Raw genomic sequence first — 21,415 nt, forward strand, 5'->3', positions numbered from 1 at the left:
CCCCTGCATCGGCAGGCGGCCTCTCAACCACTGCGCCACCAGGGAAGCCCTCTAAGAATACTTTTTGCCTTAATTTTGTCTGATATTAATACAGTTATACTAGCTTCCATTGGTTATATCTGCATGTGGTGTGTCTGTGCTCATGCTTTAATTCAGCCTTCTTGATCCTTATGTTTTACATGTCTCTCTTGTAAATAGCCTATAGTTGGACTTGTTCTTTATCTAATCTGTGCATTTAGTTTATTTATAGATTTTTATTGCATAGTAATATATTTATTTAAGTTATTTAATTAGTTAAGTCTGTTTTAGCTGATTGGTTTGGCTATCAGAACCTTCCTATAGTTAATCTAATAGTTTATATGGCTGATCCATTTATACTTACATAATTACTCATATTTTGGGGATGACATATGCTATCCTATTTTGTTCCGTGTTTCTTGCCTTCTTTTGGATTTACTGAATAGTTTTAATCATTACATTCCACCCCCAACCCAATAGTTTGAAATTTATGCACTCATTTCTGTTGTCTTTTTTTTAGTGCATATTATAGAAGTCTAAATTTAATTGATACCATTATCCCCCCTCAGATAATCAAGGATTTTTTTTTTTTTTAAAGAAAATTGCAGAAGAATTTGGATGGCACAAATCATTCTTTTTATTTTTTGAATTTTATTTTATTTATTTTTTATACTGCAGGTTCTTATTAGTTATCCATTTTATACCTATCAGTGTATACATGTCAATCCCAATCTCCCAGTTCATCCCACCATCACCACCCACCCCCCCGCTTTCCCCCCTTGGTGTCCATACATTTGTTCTCTACATCTGTATCTATATTTCTGCCTTGCAAACCAGTTCATCTGTTTTTCTAGATTCCACATATATGCATTAATATACGTTATTTGTTTTCCTCCTTCTGACTTACTTCACTCGTATGACAGTCTCTAGGTCCATGCCATCTTATGGCAAAACCCAAACGAACTTTTTGGCCAACCCAGTAATTACTTTTATGAATTTTAAATCTATCTTGTTTTTTTAAAACCTCACAAGATATTGTTTTTTGAAGTTGATGTTTATTTATATTTATCTAGCGGTGAGCTGGGAAACCAGATCTCTAGGGGGATAAAACCCTGGTTTGTAGTGTTTGCCAATTCCCATGGCATAAATACCCCCACCATGGCTGATTTCAAGCTACCAACAGTTTAACAACCAGCTCACGAGATTTAGCAATAGGTTCTCACAAGCCAGTATGAGCTGGCTCCAGCTCATGTATGTGTGTATGTATATGAGTATGCATATGTGTGTGTGTATGTATACATGTGTATCACTTCTTTGCTTTACAGTCCTTCCTCTGACCACCTTCCTCCTGCCTAAAGTACCTTCTTTTGCCTTTCCCACAGAGATGGTCTGCTGGTAGTGAATTCTCCACTAGCAGAGTTGTTTGAAGATAGGTTTATTTCACTCTCATCATTTGAAACTAGTTGTATTTCACCCTTATCAGTTGAACATTCTTTTATTTCTCTCTTATTCTTGTTGAGTATAGAATTCTAGGCTGGTGATTTTCTTGTAGAACAAGAAAGATATCATTCTATACCTTTTAGCATCCATTGTTACACTTGCAGTCAATTTCAATTTAACTCTTACTCCTTTGAAAGTAAGTAGTCTTTTTTCCTCTGGATGCTTTTATTTATGTGTTTGTTTATTTGTTTTTGGTGCTCTACAGTTGCACTATGATATATCTAGTTATGAATTCCTTCTAATTTATCCTGCTTGGGATTTGTTGGCCTTCTTAAATCTTTGGATTCATGTTTTTCTTCAGTTCTGGAAGCCTGAGTCATTATTGGTTCAACCTTGCCTCTGCCTCATTTTCTCTTGCCTCTCCTTCTGGAACTCCAGTTGAAAATGTTAGAGCTTTTCTGTCTTTCATGTCTTTTAACTTCTCCTGTATATTCTTTCATTTTATCTCTCTGTGTTGCATTCTGGATAATTTCTTCTTACCTATTTTCCAATTCACTAATTCTCTCTTTAACTTTATCTGAGTTTCCATTTAACCTATTCATTGAGTTTTTATTTATTTATTTAAATTTCTAGAAGTACTCTTTGTTTTTTCTTCAGATCTTCTAGGTCATTACTTATAGTTTTCTATTCCCTGAAAATATTATCAAGCTTGTGTTTGATCTCTTTCAACATTGTAAGCATAGCTGTTTGTTTGTTTGTTTATAATTTTATTTTATTTATTTATTTTTGGCTGCATTGGGTCTTCATTGCTGCACGTGGGCCTTCTCTAGTTGCTGCAAGCAGTGGCTTCTCTTGTTGTGGAGCATGGGCTCTAGGCACACGGGCTTCAGTAGTTGTGGCACATGGGCTCAGTAGCTGTGGTTCGTGGGCTCTAGAGCACAGGCTTAGTAGTTGTGGTGCGTGGGCTTAATTGCTCCACAGCATGTGGGATCTTCCCGGACCAGGGCTCAAACCCGTGTTCCCTGCATTGGCAGGCAGATTCTTAACCACTCTGCCACCAGGGAAGTCCCAAGCATAGCTGTTTTACAGTCTTTGTTTGAGGATTCAAATAACTGCTGTTTATGTAGGTATGTTTTGCTGTTTGTGTTGTTTATGCTTATTCTTATTCATTGTGTTTATTTCTTGACGTCCCCCTCCCCACCTTTTTTGGAACTGTGTGGTATTCCTTAGTGTTGAGAAATATGTGCAGATTCTGTGAAGCCTAGAATGAGGGTATCTTCTCCAGAGTGTCTTACGTTGTATCTTCCAGGTACCCATGTACAGTAGCATCTAGGGTCACTGTAACTAAATTCTTGGCATGAAGGTTTTGGAACTTCCCCCTAGGTGATGTGAATCTAGACTACAGATCTGCAGGAGGGTTAGTTTGTGGTTATACATATTCGGGGATTTTTTTTTTTCTCCTTTCTTTGTTTAATGCCAGGCAACTTTACTCACAGCCTCCAGGCATGGGAAAGGGGCAGGTTTATTTCTGGTTTACCCTTACCCAAGAGGGTAGCCCTTTGGGATTACAACCTAATGTGGGGAGGGTCTCCCATTAGATCCCTAACCTTCAGTGAACTCTGGGCTTTGACTTCTGTCCCTCTGGCCCCATGAGGCCATCAGCATGGAAGTTCGAATTGATAGTTTGGTGTCTGCCTTCAGGTCAGAGATGTGTCTGTGCTCCATTTACCTCTGTGAGTTCTTGCTTATCCTCAGAGTTTACCCTCATCTTTCCTTTCTATCTTATCAAATCTTCTGTGCTTTTTTTTTTTTTGAATTTTTGAATTTTATTTAATTTTTTTTTTATACAGCACGTTCTTATTAGTCATCAATTTTATACACATCAGTGTATACATGTCAATCCCAATCACCCAATCTTCTGTGCTTTTATTTTATTTTATTTTTTTTGCGGTACGTGGGCCTCTCACTGTTGTGGCCTCTCCCGTTGCAGAGCACAGGCTCCGGATGCACAGGCTCAGCGGCCATGGCTCACGGGCCTAGCTGCTCCGCGGCATGTGGGATCTTCCCGGACCGGGGCACGAATCCGCGTCCCCTGCATCGGCAGGCAGACTCTCAACCACTGCGCCACCAGGGAAGCCCCTTCTGTGCTTTGAAGATCAAAAACAATTTTTTTCCAGCATTTAGTTTTTTGTTCACTGAGAGATATGTTCAAATAACCTTTCCACAAGATTCTTAGAGGTGGAAAACTAATCTTCTTTTCCCATGCATAGTTTTTGTTCCCTTTTCTTTATATTTTTCATTGTAACAAACACCTTTCTGTGTTAGTCTCAACTCCTTGCTAGTGTAATTTGAAATGGCTGCAAAACATTCCATTGTTTAGGCACTCCCTCCTATTATTTCCATGTAGAGCATTCACTTTTCACTGTAATAAATTACACTGCATGAATAGCCTTAAACAAAAAGCTTTCATTGTAACCAAGATTATTCCTTTAGGCTGGATTTTCCAAAACGGAATTCACAGATCAAAGAGCCAGGACAGGTCTTCCCTGGTAGCGCAGTGGTTAAGAATCTGCCTGCCAGTGCAGGGGACACGGGTTCGAGCCCTGGTCCAGGAAGATCGCATATGCCACAGAGCAGCTGGGCCTGTGCGCCACAACTACTTGAGCCTGCGCTCTAGAGCCCACAAGCCACAACTACTGAAGCCCGTGCGTGCCTAGAGCCCATGCTCCGGAACAAGAGAAGCCACCGCAACGAGAAGCCTGCGCACCTCAACGAAGAGTAGCCGCCACTCGCCACAAATAGAGAAAGCCCTCATGCAGCAACAAAGACCCAACACAGCCAAAAATAAAGAAAGAAAATAAATTAAAAAAAAAAGAGCCAGGACATTTGTAAGGGTCTGAATACATATTAGTTTCCAAGGGGGCTGTGTCAGTCTACACTCCCCTCAGTATTTAAGGATGCCTGAGTCTCTTGAGACAGTTAGGAGTCTTCTTTAACAGGTTGTAGACTCACATGGTAGAACACTGATTAGGTATCAGAGATGACATGCTGAAAAGTCTCCCCCGACTCCTGTCCTGGAGCTGCAGCCCCCAAGCAGTCTCCTGTCCCAGAGGCAGCTCACTGTTGCCAGGTTCTGCACATGGGTCCTTCCAGAGTTACCCTCTGACCAAGCAAATAGGTACATAGGGTCTTTGGGGGTTTGTTTTTAAATAAATGGTGGCATATTATACACATTGTCCTGAACCTTGCTTTTTCCACTTAAATATAAATCTTGGCACTCACCATCCATCAGTACATGAAGTAATACCTCAGCCGTTCTCCAGCGACGCAGACCCCACTGCACAGAGGAGCCGCGGTGCATGAACCGTCGTCCCACTGGTGGACATTTAGTTGTTTCCAGTCGTTTGCTTTAATGCCATTAATAGCCTAGTGTGTGCCCATCTCCCCGCACACATGGGAGTGTCTTAGGATGGGTTCCCAGAAGTAGGAATGCTGAGTTTAAGAATTAGTGCGTCGGCAGTTTGGACAAAAATTGCCAAAGGTGGGTTGTCAAGGGCGGATGGGTCAGTGGCTTCAGTGTCCTGCTCCTTGTTTCTCTCCAGGGTGATGCTGACAGGGACACTGTCCGACCGGCAGCCGGCTGAACTCCACCTCTTCCGGAATTATGAGGCTCCAGAGTGTGTACGGGAGCCTCGTGTCGGCCAGAACGTTAACCTAAAGCCTCCAACTCAACCCTCAGGTTAAAACCATGTTTGATGCATCTGTGGGAAGTGATTGGCCCGAGAGGCTGCAGGTTGGTGGGTGGGAGTCGCCAGCTTGCTGCCAGGCACCCCCAGCCCACCACCATCCCACCCACTGCCCTGGTCTTCCCTCCCAAGGGTATCAGCTGAGGGTCAGCAGAGCCAGGGAGCCATCAGGCCTCGGGCAGGCTGCACCCTGCCTTCCACCAGGATGGCGGGGCCAGACAGCATGGCCTGTCAGTCCTGCCTCTGAAGAGTCCCCAGCCTCACCGTCTTCCCACAGTGCCATGTGCACACATACACACACACACACCCTTAGATCTGAAACGCACATCTCTTGTGCCACTGGGCCCCCTCCTCCCCCACCCCCAGAGCAGCTGGTGTGGCGGGCAGCCCGGAGCAGTGGGGCAGCCCCCACCTACTTCCGGCCCAACGGGCGCTTCCTGGATGGCGGGCTGCTGGCCAACAACCCCACGCTGGACGCCATGACGGAGATCCATGAGTACAACCAGGACTTGATCCGCAAGGTGAGAGCCACCTTGGGTTGGAGGGGCTGGAACTGACCGCCCACAGCGGCCTCTCCTGTTTCTGCAAGCCTTGACTGTACTCTGGGCTGACTCCTGGGAGAGCAAATGGCTTTTCTTCATGCATTCATTCATTTGTGCACTTAACAGCAATTTTATGTCACACTCGAACCTGCCTGATTGGTGGTGTCTGCCCAAAGCACTGTGCTAAGAGGGATTCTGAGGCCCAATCGGGACTAGGTGGTGAAGGGTGTTATGATCAATTAACAGCATCTGCTGTTTGTGGGGAGGACAGCATGCACACCAGTATGTGCCAGTTTACAGGCCTAGCCACGCTGCCCGGCCTGGAGACACACGCTTGCCCTTGGGGAGCTCACATTTAGGGGAGACAGTCCATAAACAAGGACACATCCATCCGAGTGTTTTAGGTGCTGTGACAGAGAACTGTGCAGGGGCCCAGGAGCATCACCCCTGCTGAGAGACATGAGGGCTCAGAAAGGGCTCACAGAGGAGGGGAGCCCATGCTGAGGCCTTTGGGGATGGGGCAGGGCAGAGTCAGTGATCCGGAGGAAGAGAAGCGGCCCTCAGCCCGAGGAGCTTAGTGCAGAGGTGGGCAAGGCCCACGCAGGTTAGGAGGAGCAGTGTGGTGTGGGGCCCGCCTCTGGGTCTGGGGCCTGTCTCTGCCCATGCTTCACTTCAGCCACTGCCTAGGGCTATTGATAGTACCTGCCTGGGGACTTCCGTGAGGCTTCCGTGGCCTCTTATCTGTGGAGTGTTTAGAACAGTGCCTGACCTTGAGTGTGCCGCATCCTTGTTGGCTGTAGTTGTCACTGCGGTCATCACCAAGCCCCTGATGAAACCGCAGGCGGCAGGGAGGTGAGCGCTCTCTAGGGGCCAGATGTGGAAGGGCAGGCTTCCTGGAGGAAGAAGGAATCAGTGAGAGGCGGTGGGATGGGGAAGGGTGCTCAAACATCACTCATCTGAGTGCATGGGGAGCCTGGGTAGGTGGGTTGCCAAGGTCGCCCAGAAGATTGGCAGGAGAACTTGTTGCGAAGCAAAAGAGAGGCAGCACGGGCTGTGCTTCTGCCACAGGAGGCCTGTACGCCTCTTCACAGTCCCCCAGGGAGCCTCTCTCTTACCCCCCGGGTGCCCCCGATCTGTGCGGCAGGCCTCCTCTCACCTGTCCTGTCCCAACAGGGTCAGGGCAACAAGGTGAAGAAACTCTCCGTTGTCGTCTCCTTGGGGACAGGGAGGTCCCCGCAGGTGCCTGTGACCTGTGTGGACGTCTTCCGTCCCAGCAGCCCCTGGGAACTGGCCAAGACTGTTTTTGGGGCCAAGGAACTGGGCAAGATGGTGGTGGACTGTGTGAGTATGGGCCCCTCCCCAGGCCCGCTTCCCTCGGGATCTCAGCCCCAGGATGAGGCTTCCCGTGGGACCCTGGGTGTCATGGGGATGGCAGGGCTCTGTTGACCCTCCGCAGCCAGCTCGGGGCAGGGGGGTTCCCCTTCCCCTATAGTGCCTCAATGCTGGCAGGGACCTTCGGTGACCACCTCCAGTGGGATTTTCAAGCATTTTTTAGCTGTGGATTTCTTCCTTCAAACACAGCCCATGTGGAAGCCCAGAATGTCAGATGGACAAAAGCTAAGGGGGCAGGGAGGTGGAGGCCTGTCCACTCAGCCCCTCCACGCTCACTGACTCTGAATGCTGCCGAGCCACCTTTCAAAGCCACAGACTGCGCCCCTCTGCGTAGCTGGGACAGTCACTACAGCCCGGAAAGGGGGATTTGCCCCAAGTCACTCTGCTGATAGGGGGCTAAGCCAACCTGGAACCTGGGGACCCCAGGCAGGGGCCGTGTGTGTGGTGTGCGCTGGACGCTCACAGAGGCTGCTTCTCACCAGTGCACAGATCCGGACGGGCGGGCCGTGGACCGGGCCCGGGCCTGGTGCGAGATGGTTGGCACCCAATACTTCAGGTGAGGGCGCTGCTGGCCCCAGTCCCCAGCCTGGGCTGGCCCTTTCCCCAAGGGGGTGCTGCGTCCCGAGTCCGCCCCAGTCCCAGCCCTCGTCCCCCACCCAGGCCGAGTGTCCTGGGGGTGACGCCTCCTCCTTGATCCGGACAGACTGAGTCCCCAGCTGGGGACAGACATCATGCTGGACGAGGTCAATGACACGGTGCTGGTCAACGCCCTCTGGGAGACTGAGGTCTACATCTACGAGCACCGGGAGCAGTTCCAGAAGCTCATCCAACTGCTGCTCTCACCGTGAGGCCGCCGGGCCCCCAGCCGTCCCCACCCCACCCCACCCGCCCAGGCCCAGCTGGGAGGCGGGGCAGAGCCAGGCCCAGGCGGCTCTGTGTCCACAGACCCGGCCTAGCGGGGCACCGGGCTTCCTGCCTAAGGCTGGTCCTCAGGCCTCTCTCCCCCTCTGCCCCTGCCTGCTGGCACTCTGTGTCCTTCCAGCTTAGAAAGCCTCAGGCCTCACTCAGGCTGCTCCCTGACCCCCAAGGTGGCTCAAACACTAAGGCCTCCCAGAGGGCCCCAGGTTCTTCCCGGGCCCCTGGAGCTGCAGAGACCCCTTCTACCCTCTGCCCTCTCCGCTGGGGGTGGAGCCAGAGAAGCGGGCCATCACCACCCCATCGGGAGGGGAGACCTAGGAGTGGGGTGTCCCATTCGACTTTGCCCCTCCGCGCACCCCAGCCGCCCACCCATGAGCTCTCAGCTCTCAAAGGTCGCTCCTGTGACTTAAGTTATTCTTCCCAACAGAAAGTGGTTTATGACTGGAGAGGGGCTCCAGGGACTGCCCCAAACTGTGAAATAAATGGTTCAATTCTGGTTTGCCTGTGTTGTGTGCACTGTGGTGTGAGTGCCCCCCACCCACCAGCCCCCCTCAGCCTTGACCTTCAGCCTTGGCTGTCACCTGCCTGTGCCCAGGCAGACGGATGGAAGCTCTGGTTCCCAGGCTCCGCGGGCCAGGGACAACTTTTCTCTTTAGGCCTCCCCAGATCAGGGCCTGAGGGTGTGCAGAGGCGGCCGCCAGGCCCGCCTGCCCCACGGTGGAGGGCAAGGGAGAGCCCCACTTGCCAGAGGAGGGGATGAGACCCAGAGAGGGCAGGGGGCTCGGGCACCGTCACACAGCAAGTGACCAGGGCCAAAGCGTGCCCGCAGGTCTGTGCAACTCCAGGGTTTGTGCTGTCCCGTCTCTGGGCGGGCGGCAGCGGGCGTAGGAGCCTCAGCCCCTGGGCTGCAGGTCTGAGGGGCTCAGGGTAGAGAGGGGGCCTGAGAACAGTGACGAGCCGTGTGTGCCTTCCACCTGCAGGGACGGACTTCTAGGGAGGGTCCGGGGGTGGTCACTGCACAGCTCGAGCCCAATAGGGTGGGCACTGCTCAGTGTAGGCAGGTGGGAAGGCGGGGGTCCCCCAGAGCTAGGGGTCCCTGCTGGCCTGGGAAAGGCTCTTCCTTGAAGAGGAGGTGATCCAGGAGAGTGGCCATCCACACGTGCCCACCAGTCCGCGGCTCAGAGGGGTAAATAATTGAAGCGCAGGTCACACGAACCCGTCCGCGTCACAGAATGCCTTCCCCGCCGGGTCTGGTTACGCCCCAGATCGCATTCTGACATCCCCGGCTGGTGAATAATTAAGTTACCACCTCCTCCTTGGCCAGCCCTCCATCTCCGGGTCCCACTCTGCAGCCTCCTTCACAGCCCGCTGAGCAGTGGGCATTGGAGGGTACCGACCCCCAGTGCTCCCAGGCCTGCTAGTGCCACCAGCCTTCTACTCAGTGCCCGGGTGCGCCCACTCCATGGCCCCCGAGATGGACCAGTTCTACAGGTCCACCATGACCATCTACAAGGTGAGTGTGTGCGTGGCCCAGGCCCTGGCTGCCGCCCCCGCTCCCAGGGCTCGAAGGTCGGCCAGCTCTGGAGGACAGAGAGTGAGCATAGCAGCAGCTTGTTCCAGGAAAGAAGGCCCAGAACCAGGCTGGGCTGAGCAGTGGGCATGGGGGTGGGGGGTCCCTGGGGGCAGTGGGCCACTCCAGCCCCAGCCCTGAGGCTCCCAGAGCACGGGTTCATCCAGCGAGTGACAGGACTGCTGAGACAGACTCCCAAACCCTGGATGAAGCAGGACAGGGCCCAGGGTGGCCTTAGCTGGGAGCAGTGCGCCCGCCCGAAGAGCCACCTGGCCGCCCCAGGGTAGGGGAGTCTCTCTTTGTCTCTTTCACTCTGTGTCTCCCTGTCTCTGTCTCTCTGTCTCTCTCTGGTTTCTGAGTCCCTCACTCAAACTTCCTACTCGACTCCAGGGGGGTTGCTGCAGTCTCCACAGACATTTGCCGAGCACCTCCTGTGTGCAGGACCCTTTCAACATGTAAACCTCACAACACCCTATCTTTGAGGTAGAAAATAATCACCCCATTTGAGAGATAAGAAAACTGAGGCCAGAGATGCTAAACAGCTAGTTCAAAGTCACCAAGGGAAGAAGAGGGGCTGCTGAGATTTGAATCAAGACCCAAGTCTAAGTCCTCTACCCAGGGTGCTCTCCAGCTGGCCATGGCCTGCGGCGGCCCAAGGGACCCGGCCACAGCCTTGCTCCCCAGAGGCTCTTCTTCGAGCAGGGCAAGGTCTGCCCTTGCCCCTGAGGTGGCTGAACTCGAGGCAGCGTTGAGCCACGCCCAGCTGGGCGCTGTGACAGACCACAGGCTTCAGCCAGTGGGAGGAGAACCTTCCAGGCACAAGTTCCCGCTGGGCAGGTGGCGACCTGGAGCCGGCCAAGGGGACCCCGGTCTGGATCCTGGCCTCTGAGGTCCTTGCAGCAGAGAGCCAGAATTCTGGGTGACGCCAGGTTTCTAGGCGGGCCCCCCTGAGTCAGGCTTCTCACTGGGGTTGGGGGTCCCCTGATCCTGAGGCCCATCACTCCGTCTTCCTCTCCCCATCTCTACCCTCCCACCACCCTTGGACTCCAGAGCATCATGGAGCAGTTCAACCCTGCCCTGGAGAACCTGGTGTACCTGGGGAACAACTACCTCCGGGCCTTCCACGGTGAGTGCCAGGCCCTGCAGTCTCTCAAAACCCCGACGACACACACTTCTCTATGTCACCCTGATGCTGCCACTGAGCACACTGCCATACCCAGGCCACCTCTGCACCCCCAGCCTGGCACCCTGACCAGCCCCGCTTCCAGCCACCTACAGCCAGACCTCACCACTCGCTCAGCGCCTGTGAAAACAGCTCCCATCTCCCCCATTTCCCAGCAACTGCCCCACCCCCAGAGCTAATCAGCAGAGGGTTGTGAGCCACCTGCCTGATGGACAAGCCAGGGACACACCCAGAGCTGAGTGTCACCCAATCCCTCCCCGCCCTTTAGGACTTCAGAGTCCTCACAGCAGTGACCTCAGCCCCTGCCACCCCCAGCCCCACCTCATGCCTCACAACACGCCTTCCCGGGCACACACAGATGCCTGCACCCCGCCCCCTCCCAGACAGACAGGCACAGGCCGAGGCCCTGTGCTGGGGGCAGCTGCCCTGCGCCCTGCCCCGCAGGGAGAGCCCATCCCCCGCTTTTTCACACACCCCCCTCCTCCACACCCCCTCCTCTGGCCGATGCCACCTCTCCACACACGCCACCCAGGGCACCCTTGTCCCTCTCACACACACCTACGCCAGAGCCCGAGGCAACCCCTCCACACTCTCTCCTGCCAGCGGAGAGGCCCCCGGAAGTGGGGAGGGGCACGTGGAGGAGGGCTCTGGGGCTGGACGCATCCCTCTCTCCACGCAGCTCTGTCTGAGGCGGCAGAAGTGTATTTCAACGCCATCCAGAAGATCGGGGAGCAGGCCCTGCAGAGCTCCACCTCGCAGATCCTGGGTGAGGCACGCCTCTCCCCCTCCATCTCCCCCACTCATCTTCTTAGGCCTGGGGGACACTCCTCCTAGCCCCCCCCCCCACCGGCCTCCTCCTGTGTTCCAGGCTCCGGGCCCCCCTCTGCCTGCCTCCCTGGTGCCTCCCCTCAGGCCCGGGACCGGCCTTGCCCCCCATTCTCAGGTCCCAGAGAAGGTTCCTTTTACAGTCTGGCCCTTCCAGGAAGTCCCCCCCAAAGACAAAGGTCTTGCAGCCCAAGGCCCAGACCCCAGACTCTTGTTCTGGAGCCAGGGACCCTCCGCTCCCCTCCCTGTAGGACTTTGCCAGGGCTAGGACAGGTGCTGCCAGAGGCCCTGAGTCATATGGGGAACCCCTGGACTTTGGTCCCCAAATCCAGCCTTGGGCAGGCCCTCTGACAGCTTCTGGTGGGAAGAGGGTGGGCAGGGTAGGTCCCCGCACTGAAGCTGCTGCTCTCCGTGCCTCCAGGTGAGATCTTGGTGCAGATGTCCGACACCCAGCGGCACTTGAACTCTGACCTGGAGGTGGTGGTGAGTCCCAGACCCCACAGCCTGGAGGGGTCACTTGGGAGAGTGGGCTGTGTTCTATGGGGGACGAGGGCCTCCACACCCTTCCTCAGAGAGGACTTTGGTGACATAACAACAGCGGCTGCCCTTTTGGGCACCTGCCAGGGCCCAGCTCTGCTGGGCACATTTACCTGCACATCTTGTTCAAGCTCCAGCAACCTGGGAGGCAGGTGCCATTTCTATCTCCATTTGGCAGAGGAGGAAACTGAGTCTCAGGGATCTAGCCACTCGCCCAAGATTCCAGAGTGAGTGGAGGAGCCAGGAAGTGAAAGGACTGTCACCCACGTGCATCGGGCCCTGCCCCTACCTGCCTCCCCAGGGAGCAGCCAGTGATCTGACCTTACACACCTAGGAGAAAATCCTTCCACGGCCCTGCCACCTGCAGAACTAAACCCAGCCCCTCGGTAAGGGGTTCCAGGTCCTGCTGAGCCAGCAGCCTCCCTGGCACCCCCAGTCACAGCCCAGCCAGCCGGAAGAGCTGCCCTCTGCAGACACGCCTGGCGTCCCCACCGCGGGCTGCTGTCACGCTGTTCTCTCAGCCTAGGACCCACCCACCCCCACCCCTGCTGGCCAGCACAGTCACCCCCTCCTCCAGGAAGCCTCCCCTGACTCCTGGGCAAGTTCAGTCTCTCCTCCCTCTGGACTTCAACAGATGCTTCTATCCATTCTTAGCAAGTAGTGGTGAAGAAAACCAGCTCTGCAGCCAGAGCACCTGGGTTCAAAGCCCAGCCCCACCAGTTACTGGCTTTGTGGCCTTGGACAAGCTACTTAACCTCTATGGCCCAGTGTATCTGTCTGTGAAATGGAGATAATCATAATAACTGCCTTGCAGGATTCTTGTGAGCATTAATTGTATTAATAAGCATAAACTATTGACCTTGGCACCTGTAGCCTTCTATGTACCTTAGCTATGATCATTAGAAGCAGAATTTACCCCCGTCTCTATCCCTGCCAAGACTGGAAGCTGTGCCAGGGCTGGGACACGGTCTTCTCTGTAACTCCAGGGCCTGGGACAGGGACCTGGCACCAAGCAGGGCTTCACTGCCTGGGAAGGAAAGAATAAGCTTTGAAAAGGGAGCGGGGCTGGGCCAGAGGGAGAGGAGAAGAGAGGGCCTTCCAGAGGTTGCTGTGGGCTGAGCATGTGCAGAGCATGGCATCGGGCAGAAGAGAGCTGGGGATGGGCAGAGAGGGAAAGGTGGGCGGGGCTGGGTGTGAGGAACCTTGGAAAGTTCGGAAGGAAATTTCAACTAATCGTGGAAGTGCGCGGTTCTCAAACGTGTGTGTGGGAAACCACTGGAGGTCTGGATACTCTTTGGGGACACCATAAAATACTCATCAGTTTGGTAACCATGTTGAAATGGGGAACAAATTCACCAGCAGAAAACATGCATCCACTATACTCGATAAAACCAGGATCCTGGATCCCTCTCCTAGGCACTTTGAGGCTTAGCGCTGAGCCTGTGCCACCTCCTGGGGCTTGGGCAGGGAGTTACAGAGCATGGGTCACGCTGGCAGCCTGCAACTTCCTGTCCTTGTGACTGATGGCTCTCCATGTCACCTGTGGCACACCTGGGCTGGACGCGGACGAGTGTCACCCAGGCCTGCTCTGTAAGGAGAGCTGCCCTCTTTGGGTACCAGTGTCTTGGCTGTGACAACAGGGCAGGGCCCTTGGCCAGAGCCATACTGGGCCGAACACACCAGAGGCCACCTCCCCCTTGGGCTCATTCATTCGACAACTATTTACTGCCCTGTGCCAGGTACTGCTATGGGTACTGGGGATACAGCAGACAAAACCCCCTGCTCTCCCCAAGGGGGAACCAGACAAAACCCAGGACAAGTAAGTGATTACAGATGTGATGGGTTAGATGCAAAATAAGCTATGGAGAAAAATAGACCAGGGAAGGGGGATAGAAAGTATTGGAGGGATGCAATTTTTAACAGATGCTCAAGATGAAAGGTACTAGAAAGGTGACATTGAGAAGAGGCCTGATGGAGGTGGGGAGTGAGTGGGAGACACCTGCAGGAAGAGTGTTCTGGGCAGAGGGATCGGCACATGGGAAGGCTTGAGGATGCCCACGTGGCCGGAGTGGAGGCAGCGAAGGCCAGCGTGGAGATGACCAGCCGCTAAAGGGGCCGGGCCTTGAGGGCATTGTCGGAATTCCGGCCATGCCTCTGAGTGTATTGAGCAAAGGAATGACAGGATCTGACTCAGGTTTGGTTTTCAAAAACCAAACCTTTTTTATTGTAAACTAAAATACAGGCATAGAAAGTGTCACTGAACAAATTCGAGCTTAATGAATCATTATAAGGCAAACCACCTTTGAAACTCCCACCCGGGTCAGGAACTTTGCCAGCCTTTCCTGGAGCCCTTCTACACGCCCCCATCAAATCACAGACCCCCTCTTCCTCCAAGAGTGACCACTGGTCCGACACTGCCTTGTGTTTCTTCGTAATTGATCACCCAATTGTATGTCCCTGGATGCTAGAATTTGTCTTGCTCTCTCTTTTTTTAAAATATGTCTTTGAGTCTCTTTTAATCTACTGGCTCCCCCTCCATCCCTTTCTTTTCCTTACCATTTATCTGTTGAAGGGCCTGGGACCTTTTGACCTGTTGGTTTTCCAAACACTCCTCATGCAGCTCAGCTTGGTCCTCTGTCCTCTGGACCCAGAAGCTCGATCAGACTCAGGTTCCATCCGTTTGGCAAGACTAGAGTGGGTGCTGGCTTCTTCCATCAGGAGGCATGTGGCTCCTGCCACCTTGTGACAGTAACAGCCGTGGAGGCTGTGTGTCCACACCCACTCATACGTGGGACTTACAAGATGCTGCTATTCTGCTGCTCTCTCACTTAGGAACTGGAATATTTCTCTAAAGAGACGTTTCTTCTTATGTGCTATTTCTTACCCAGTGGCACGCTTCTTATGGGAAAGACAGGATAAAGGCTTATTCCTGCCTTGTCAGCTTTCAAGATCATGAATTTTCTCCCTGTCATCCTCTGAAGGTGACCGGTTAGCTTTATTTTTTTACTAGTACCATCATTATAATATTTTTTAGTATCATATTTTTTAGTATCTAGTCAGTATCATAGATCTAAACGTATTTGTTGTGTTTTACTCCTTTGTAATCATTATTTCACTGAAGTTGAAAATGTCCCCGCTTTGACCAGCCGAAGCCTCTTCAGTCTGGCACACGAGTCCTTTGGCATAACTCTCATGGTTTGGACAGTCTCCTTGCTATCCAGCCTGACAAGATGTTCTGCCCTCATCTGGTACTTTGCTCCTCTACACATAGAATCAGCCATCTCCCCAGGAAGCCCTGTTTTTATTTTTTGCTTTTAGTGGAAAGTGGTATTTCAAGACCATAATCTGGGCACTAGGGGTGTCCATTGGGTTGATCATTGCTCCTAGGCTTTTTCAGTGGCCAGTGCTGTACAGACATACATACATACATATGTGCATGTAATAGATATGCTACATATGCCTGGATACATAGATATATGCCTAGATACATACATAGATACATACACGCATAGATACATTTGTACAAACATATATATACACACACATACGTGAAAATATATATAGTTAAAGATAGAACACTTCATAAAATTCATACTGATACTTGCAATTCAGATTCAGCCTAGATTTTTACTTAACCTCTTCCCTATTCCACCAGTATCTCTTTTGTTCCACATCAAGAATCCTGATTCTTGGGAATTCCCTGGTGGTCCAATGGTTAGGACTCCATGCTTTCACTGCCAAGGGTGCGGGTTCAATCCCTGGTCAGGGAAATAAGATCCTGCAAGCCATGCGGCGCAGCCCAAAAAAAGTCCTGATTCTTAAGGATACAGAGAATGAAAGAATAAGAATATCCCATAGTCACCGTTTGCTTTATCTCATGTTACGTATACACAACAGTCTCTGAATAATGATAGTAATTCTACCACCACCAATATGATTTCTGAGAACTGTTAAAATCTGTTTTACATTTGCTCTCCCCAGCATCTCCCCACTTTCAAAATACAGGCATGCTTTGGAGATATTGTGGGTTCTGTTCCAGACCACCGCAAAAAAGCAAATATCACAATAAAGAGAGTCACACAAATTTTTTGGTTTCCCTGTGCGTATAAGTTATGTCTGCACTATACTGTAGTCTATTAAGTGTACAATAACATTATGTCAAAAAAAAAAAAACAACGTTCATACCTTAATTTAAAAGTACTTTATTGCCAAAAAATGCTAACTATCATATAAGCCTTCAGCAAGTCGTAATGTTTTGCAATAGTAACATCAAAGATCACTGATCACAGATCACCACAACAGATTATGACAATAACAAAAAAGTCTGAGCTACTGCGAGAATTACTAAAGTGTGACACAGACACAAAGTAAGCAAATGCTGTTGGAAAAATGGCACTGATAGACTTGCTTGACGTAAAGTTGCCACAAATCTTCAATGTGTGAAAAACGCCGTATCTGCAGCTGCACTTTGCCTACACTGTCAGGACCCAGAGCTGCTGTACCTTGCTTGCTCCCCTTTCACCCTCATTGATCTTTGTTTACAAGTAACTACATATTTAATGTTCACCTCAAACCACGTGTCCATGTCTTGCTCGTCGTTTTGGCCTTGTTCTGATTGTCCGCACAGGAAGGGCTCGTGTGAACAATGTTCTCTGAGTTCTGACACCAAGATAACAGCTTGTTCTCCTTATACTTGAAAGTCAGATTTGCTGGATATAAAATTCTTGGCTCACATTTCATTCCTTCCTCCCTCCCTTCCTTCCTTCCTTCTTTCTCTTTCTTTCTTTCTCTCTTTTCTTTCTTTTTCTTTCATCTTGAATGTTGCTGTTGAAAAGTCTGATAATCTATTTCTTCCATTGTAAATCACTTGCTTTTTTTGCCTTAGATGCCCAATTTTTTTCTTTTTCTTAAATCTAGTAACTTTTCCAGACTATTTCTTGATATTGGTCAGTCTGGGACAATATTCTTAGTTATGTGGTGTCCTCTTTCAATATGTAGTTTGAAATCTTTCTCTTTTTTTTTTAATTTCAGGAAACTTGTCTGGAATTACAATTTTTAGACTTTTTTTTTTGTTCTCTTTCTCTGCGTTTCTTCTTCAGGGACTCTTATTATCTGTGTGTTAGACCTTCATAGCCTATCTTCAATATTCGTCTCTTCCTCTTGGCTGAATGGAGCCCATATTGTCGTATGGATGAGACTGGAGTTTGGGGGAGGATCTGGGCTGGGACATACATCTGGGAGGCATCAGCCAGTGGACTGCATGAGCTCACCAAGGGAGTGGTGTAGATAGAGAAGGGAAGAGGCCCATGGCTGAGCCCCGGGGCAACTCAACCTTTGGGGACCAGGGAGATGAGGGGGACTGAGCAAAGGACAGAGAAGAGGCAGCCAGGGTGTGTGAGGAAAACAAGGAGAGGGTGGTGGGCTGGAAGCTGAGGGAGGAACTTGTCTCAGGAGGAGCGAGTGGGCAACTGTGTCCAATGATTATGAAGGGGCAAGTTGGGTGAGTCCTGAGAATTGATCATGGGGCTTAGCGAGGTGCCGTCTCGGTGATTTTGAGAACAACACTCTTGCTGGCGTGGTGGGGCAGGAGCCTGATGGAGGGTGTTCAAGAGCAAATGGGAAGAAAGGAGCTGGGGTCAGCCCACAGAGGCAATTCTTTCAAAGGGATTTCCCTGTATCAAAAGCAAAAGGATTTCTCAAGTTACTGGAATAACTCGATACATAGAACTTACAGTGCATGTTCTCAGCAGTGGGTCTGCTCTCAGCTTCTATACTGAGGGGCTCACAAGACCCCGCTAATGGAGCGTGTCCCAGGGGGAGGGGAGCAGGGCACGGCAGCCTCTGTTCCGACTTGCTGGGAATTCCTCAGCCTGCCCTGGATTTGGTGACTTCATTGTTTTAGAAGCCACCGGCTAATTATAGGCAGTCCTGTTGTTCCCCCACAGCAAGAGTTCAAAGTTCTCTTCAAGTATCAACATCTTATTAGATCAATTTCTTCGGGAGCTTGACAATGACTTTCCATTAACCCACTGATGCCTGGGCCCCGTCTGATTGGGGCATCCTGGGTCTGTGTCCTCTATGCTGTTGGCGATCACAGCCAAGCCCTGGTAATGAGAAGAATTACAATCCACCTGTCCTGCTCTAATGCATTTTCCATGGCATGACATAGTCCCTACGCGACTAGAAGCAGGAGCCGTACCCTATGACGTGGAAGGTGGCTTGTTCATAAGTGAGGTTTCCTAGGCAAGGGGAGGGGAAAGTTAGGAATTAGCAAGAAGGGTAAAGCCCCTAGCTTGTCTGCTGCACTGAAAGCAATAGCCCTTCAGGCTGTTTTTTTTTTTTTTTTTTTTTTTTTTTGTGGTACGCGGGCCTCTCACCGTTGTGGCCTCTCCCGTTGCAGAGCACAGGCTCCGGATGCGCAGGCTCAGCGGCCATGGCTCACGGGCCCAGCCGCTCCGCGGCATGTGGGATCCTCCCGGACCAGGGCACGAACCCGTGTCCCCTGCATCGGCAGGCGGACTCTCAACCACTGCGCCACCAGGGAAGCCCCAGGCTGTATTTTAAGAACATTTTAAAAGAGCTCCTGCACCCAGGCCTCCCTGGGGAGGGCAAGCACCTCCAGTCTCCCGGGGCTCTCAGCTGGTGGTGGGTGTCGCAGCCTCCCATTTCCACCATTATGACAGCCCCACCTCCTCCTGAATCACCTCAACATTCCAGCTCTGCAGTAATTCAAGTGTTGCCAGTGTGTCCATTCTATTGGTTTTGTGCATTTTTAATATTTTCCACGGCCTTAGGCGTGGTTCAAGTTCATCTCTCCAGGTACCATTCACCGTCTCTATTAGTGCTCTGGTTGCCAAGTTGCCTGGGTTTTGAGCATCAGTCCCAACCCTGCATCTTCCATAAGCCCTGTTGTTTATATTGGGCGATTTGGCAGGATGTGGCAGTTTTCAGGAACATGTGTCTTGTGTTGGAGCAGAACCTTGAACCGGGAGGTCCCGCAGGTATAGGTCAGGAAGGCTCACTTCCTTACTGCCTGGATCCAGCAGAAAAGGGCCCCCATGGGGCAGAAATAGGGACTCAGAGAGGCTTGTAACACTGATCCCGTGCCACCCCCCAAAACACACACTGGCAGCCACACTCAGGGCTTTAAGGCCCGGCTAGTCCTGAGGGGGCCACACCCAAGCTCCCTTATAGACCAGCAGTTAGCAAGGTTTCAGAAACAACTGTGGAAGAAAAACTGAGAACTTTTATAATTTACTGGTCTTTCCTGATGACCAGCATTCCTTTTCCTGAGGGACAGAGCTCCCACAGCACAGCTTGGGGACCCCCGTGGCAGGAGCCAGGATCCACTCAGGTTCTTTTTTTTGTTTTTAAAGTCTTTATTGAATTTGTTACAATATTGCTTCTGTTTTATGTTTTGGTTTTTTGGCCGCGAGGCATGTGGGATCTTAGCTCCCCGACCAGGGACCGAACCTGCACGCCCTGAATTGGAAGGCGAAGTCTTAACGACTAGACTGCCAGGGAAGTCCCCCACCGAGGGTTCTTGAGCCGGGACTCCTGAGGGGAAAGGCCAGGCAGACAGAGAAGGCTGAGCAGGGTTGGAAGTGAATTTGTTACATATTGCTTCTGTTTTATGTTTTGGTTTTTTGGCCGCGAGGCATGTGGGATCTTAGCTCCCCGACCAGGGACCGAACCTGCACGCCCTGAATTGGAAGGCGAAGTCTTAACGACTAGACTGCCAGGGAAGTCCCCCACCGAGGGTTCTTGAGCCGGGACTCCTGAGGGGAAAGGCCAGGCAGACAGAGAAGGCTGAGCAGGGTTGGAAGTGTCCCCAGAGGCGGCAGCAGGATGGAAGATGCTCCTCTTTGCAAAGAGTACAGATGGAAGGATTTAGGTCTGATGTCCTAACAACATGGAGTGACCCAGGGAGCACTGATGGGGGACACAGGGGAACATGCCAGCTGGCCACCAAGGCCCACAGAATCAAGCTCATTGGGTTCTAGGGCTGGACCTTAGGGACCATCTGGGCAAAACTTTCCCATTACAGATGGGGAAACTGAGGCCCAGGGAGGGGCAGCAACTCATCCAAAGTTACAGGGCAAATTGGAGGCAGAACCAAAACGGCTAGAACGAAGCTTTTCTGAGCCTGAGCCCAATAGCCTTCCTGGCCCTCCTGGTCACCCAAGTGGTCAGCCACCTCCTTCTCACCTGTCACAGGAACCTGCCACCCCAGTGAAGCCCTCAACAGTTGTGAGCTCTTTTGCTGGGCCAGGCCCAGCCCACGGTGCTGGAAACACAGAGATGGGACAGACCTGGTTCATGCTGCCCATACAAACAGGCTATGACCAGGGGCCCGGCAAGAAATTCCTTCTTATGGCTGGAGGAGCGAACAATGAACAAACAAGTTGTACACATGCCAGAAACAAAATGAGAGAGTGATGAATTCTGCCTGAGGAGTTGGGGGGGCGTCCCAGCAGAGGGGCCAGTGAAGCTGGTATTTGAAGACTGGTAGGAAATTCCAGGCATAATCAAGGCACAGACTGAGACTAAGAAGCGGAAGATGTCGACACATTTATGGAGGATGTGTTTCAAGCCGGGGACTGCACTAAATGTTTTGTATGTTTAACCATTTAATTCTCCATCCAAATAGGTGCTCTTGTTTTACCCATTTCTCTGATGATTGGCGAGGTGCCTGGTGTGTTAGGAATGCAGTGGGTAATGTACTGGAGTGAGCAGTGCAAGGAACTCTGGGGCCTGGGGATGATAGGGCCGCCCTGATCACCCCCACCCTGCGCTCCACACAGGTGCAGACATTCCATGGAGACCTGCTGCAGCACATGGAGAAGAACACCAAGCTGGACATGCAGTTCATCAAAGTGAGTCTGGCCGCGCATCCTGGCCCCACGGCCCACCACCCGCAGGACCGTCTCTCCCCTTTTGAGGGATGGGCACACTGAGGCCAGCGCTGGGCATGGACTGGCCCCAGGTTATACATGTTCCCAGCTGAGCCCCTGCCCCTGTCCAGTACTCTGGCCCATAAGCCAGGTGCCTTGAGCTCTTTGACACGGGGGTCGCCCTCCTCTCTCCACCCCATCCAAGGACAGCCGCCAGCACTACGAGATGGAGTACCGCCACCGAGCCGCCAACCTGGAGAAGTGCATGTCCCAGCTGTGGCGTATGGAGCGCAAGAGGGACAAGAATGCGCGGGAGATGAAGGTGCAGGCGCTGGCGGGGGGGGGGGGGG

General features: G+C 51.9%; 2 protein-coding genes across 2 annotated transcripts in view; both read left to right on the top strand.

Annotated features, from left to right (window-relative positions):
- Positions 1–8,083, top strand: part of PLA2G6 (phospholipase A2 group VI) — a 39,954-nt gene extending 31,871 nt beyond the window's left edge. Inside the window, exons 12-16 of the mRNA XM_007454029.1 lie at positions 5,061–5,197; positions 5,571–5,725; positions 6,920–7,087; positions 7,621–7,694; positions 7,842–8,083. Coding sequence (XP_007454091.1) covers positions 5,061–5,197; positions 5,571–5,725; positions 6,920–7,087; positions 7,621–7,694; positions 7,842–7,986 — 679 coding nt within the window. The 3' untranslated portion in view covers positions 7,987–8,083. The remainder of the gene's footprint in view (positions 1–5,060; positions 5,198–5,570; positions 5,726–6,919; positions 7,088–7,620; positions 7,695–7,841) is intronic.
- Positions 8,084–9,518: 1,435 nt separating this feature from the next.
- The window catches only part of BAIAP2L2 (BAR/IMD domain containing adaptor protein 2 like 2), a 28,073-nt gene continuing 16,176 nt past the window's right edge, over positions 9,519–21,415 (top strand). Inside the window, exons 1-6 of the mRNA XM_007454109.1 lie at positions 9,519–9,569; positions 10,677–10,752; positions 11,489–11,575; positions 12,056–12,117; positions 20,976–21,047; positions 21,271–21,387. Coding sequence (XP_007454171.1) covers positions 9,519–9,569; positions 10,677–10,752; positions 11,489–11,575; positions 12,056–12,117; positions 20,976–21,047; positions 21,271–21,387 — 465 coding nt within the window. The remainder of the gene's footprint in view (positions 9,570–10,676; positions 10,753–11,488; positions 11,576–12,055; positions 12,118–20,975; positions 21,048–21,270; positions 21,388–21,415) is intronic.

Source organism: Lipotes vexillifer, unplaced genomic scaffold, assembly GCF_000442215.2.
Source record: "Lipotes vexillifer unplaced genomic scaffold, Lipotes_vexillifer_v1.1 scaffold382, whole genome shotgun sequence".
In the NCBI taxonomy this organism is placed as follows: domain Eukaryota; kingdom Metazoa; phylum Chordata; class Mammalia; order Artiodactyla; family Lipotidae; genus Lipotes; species Lipotes vexillifer.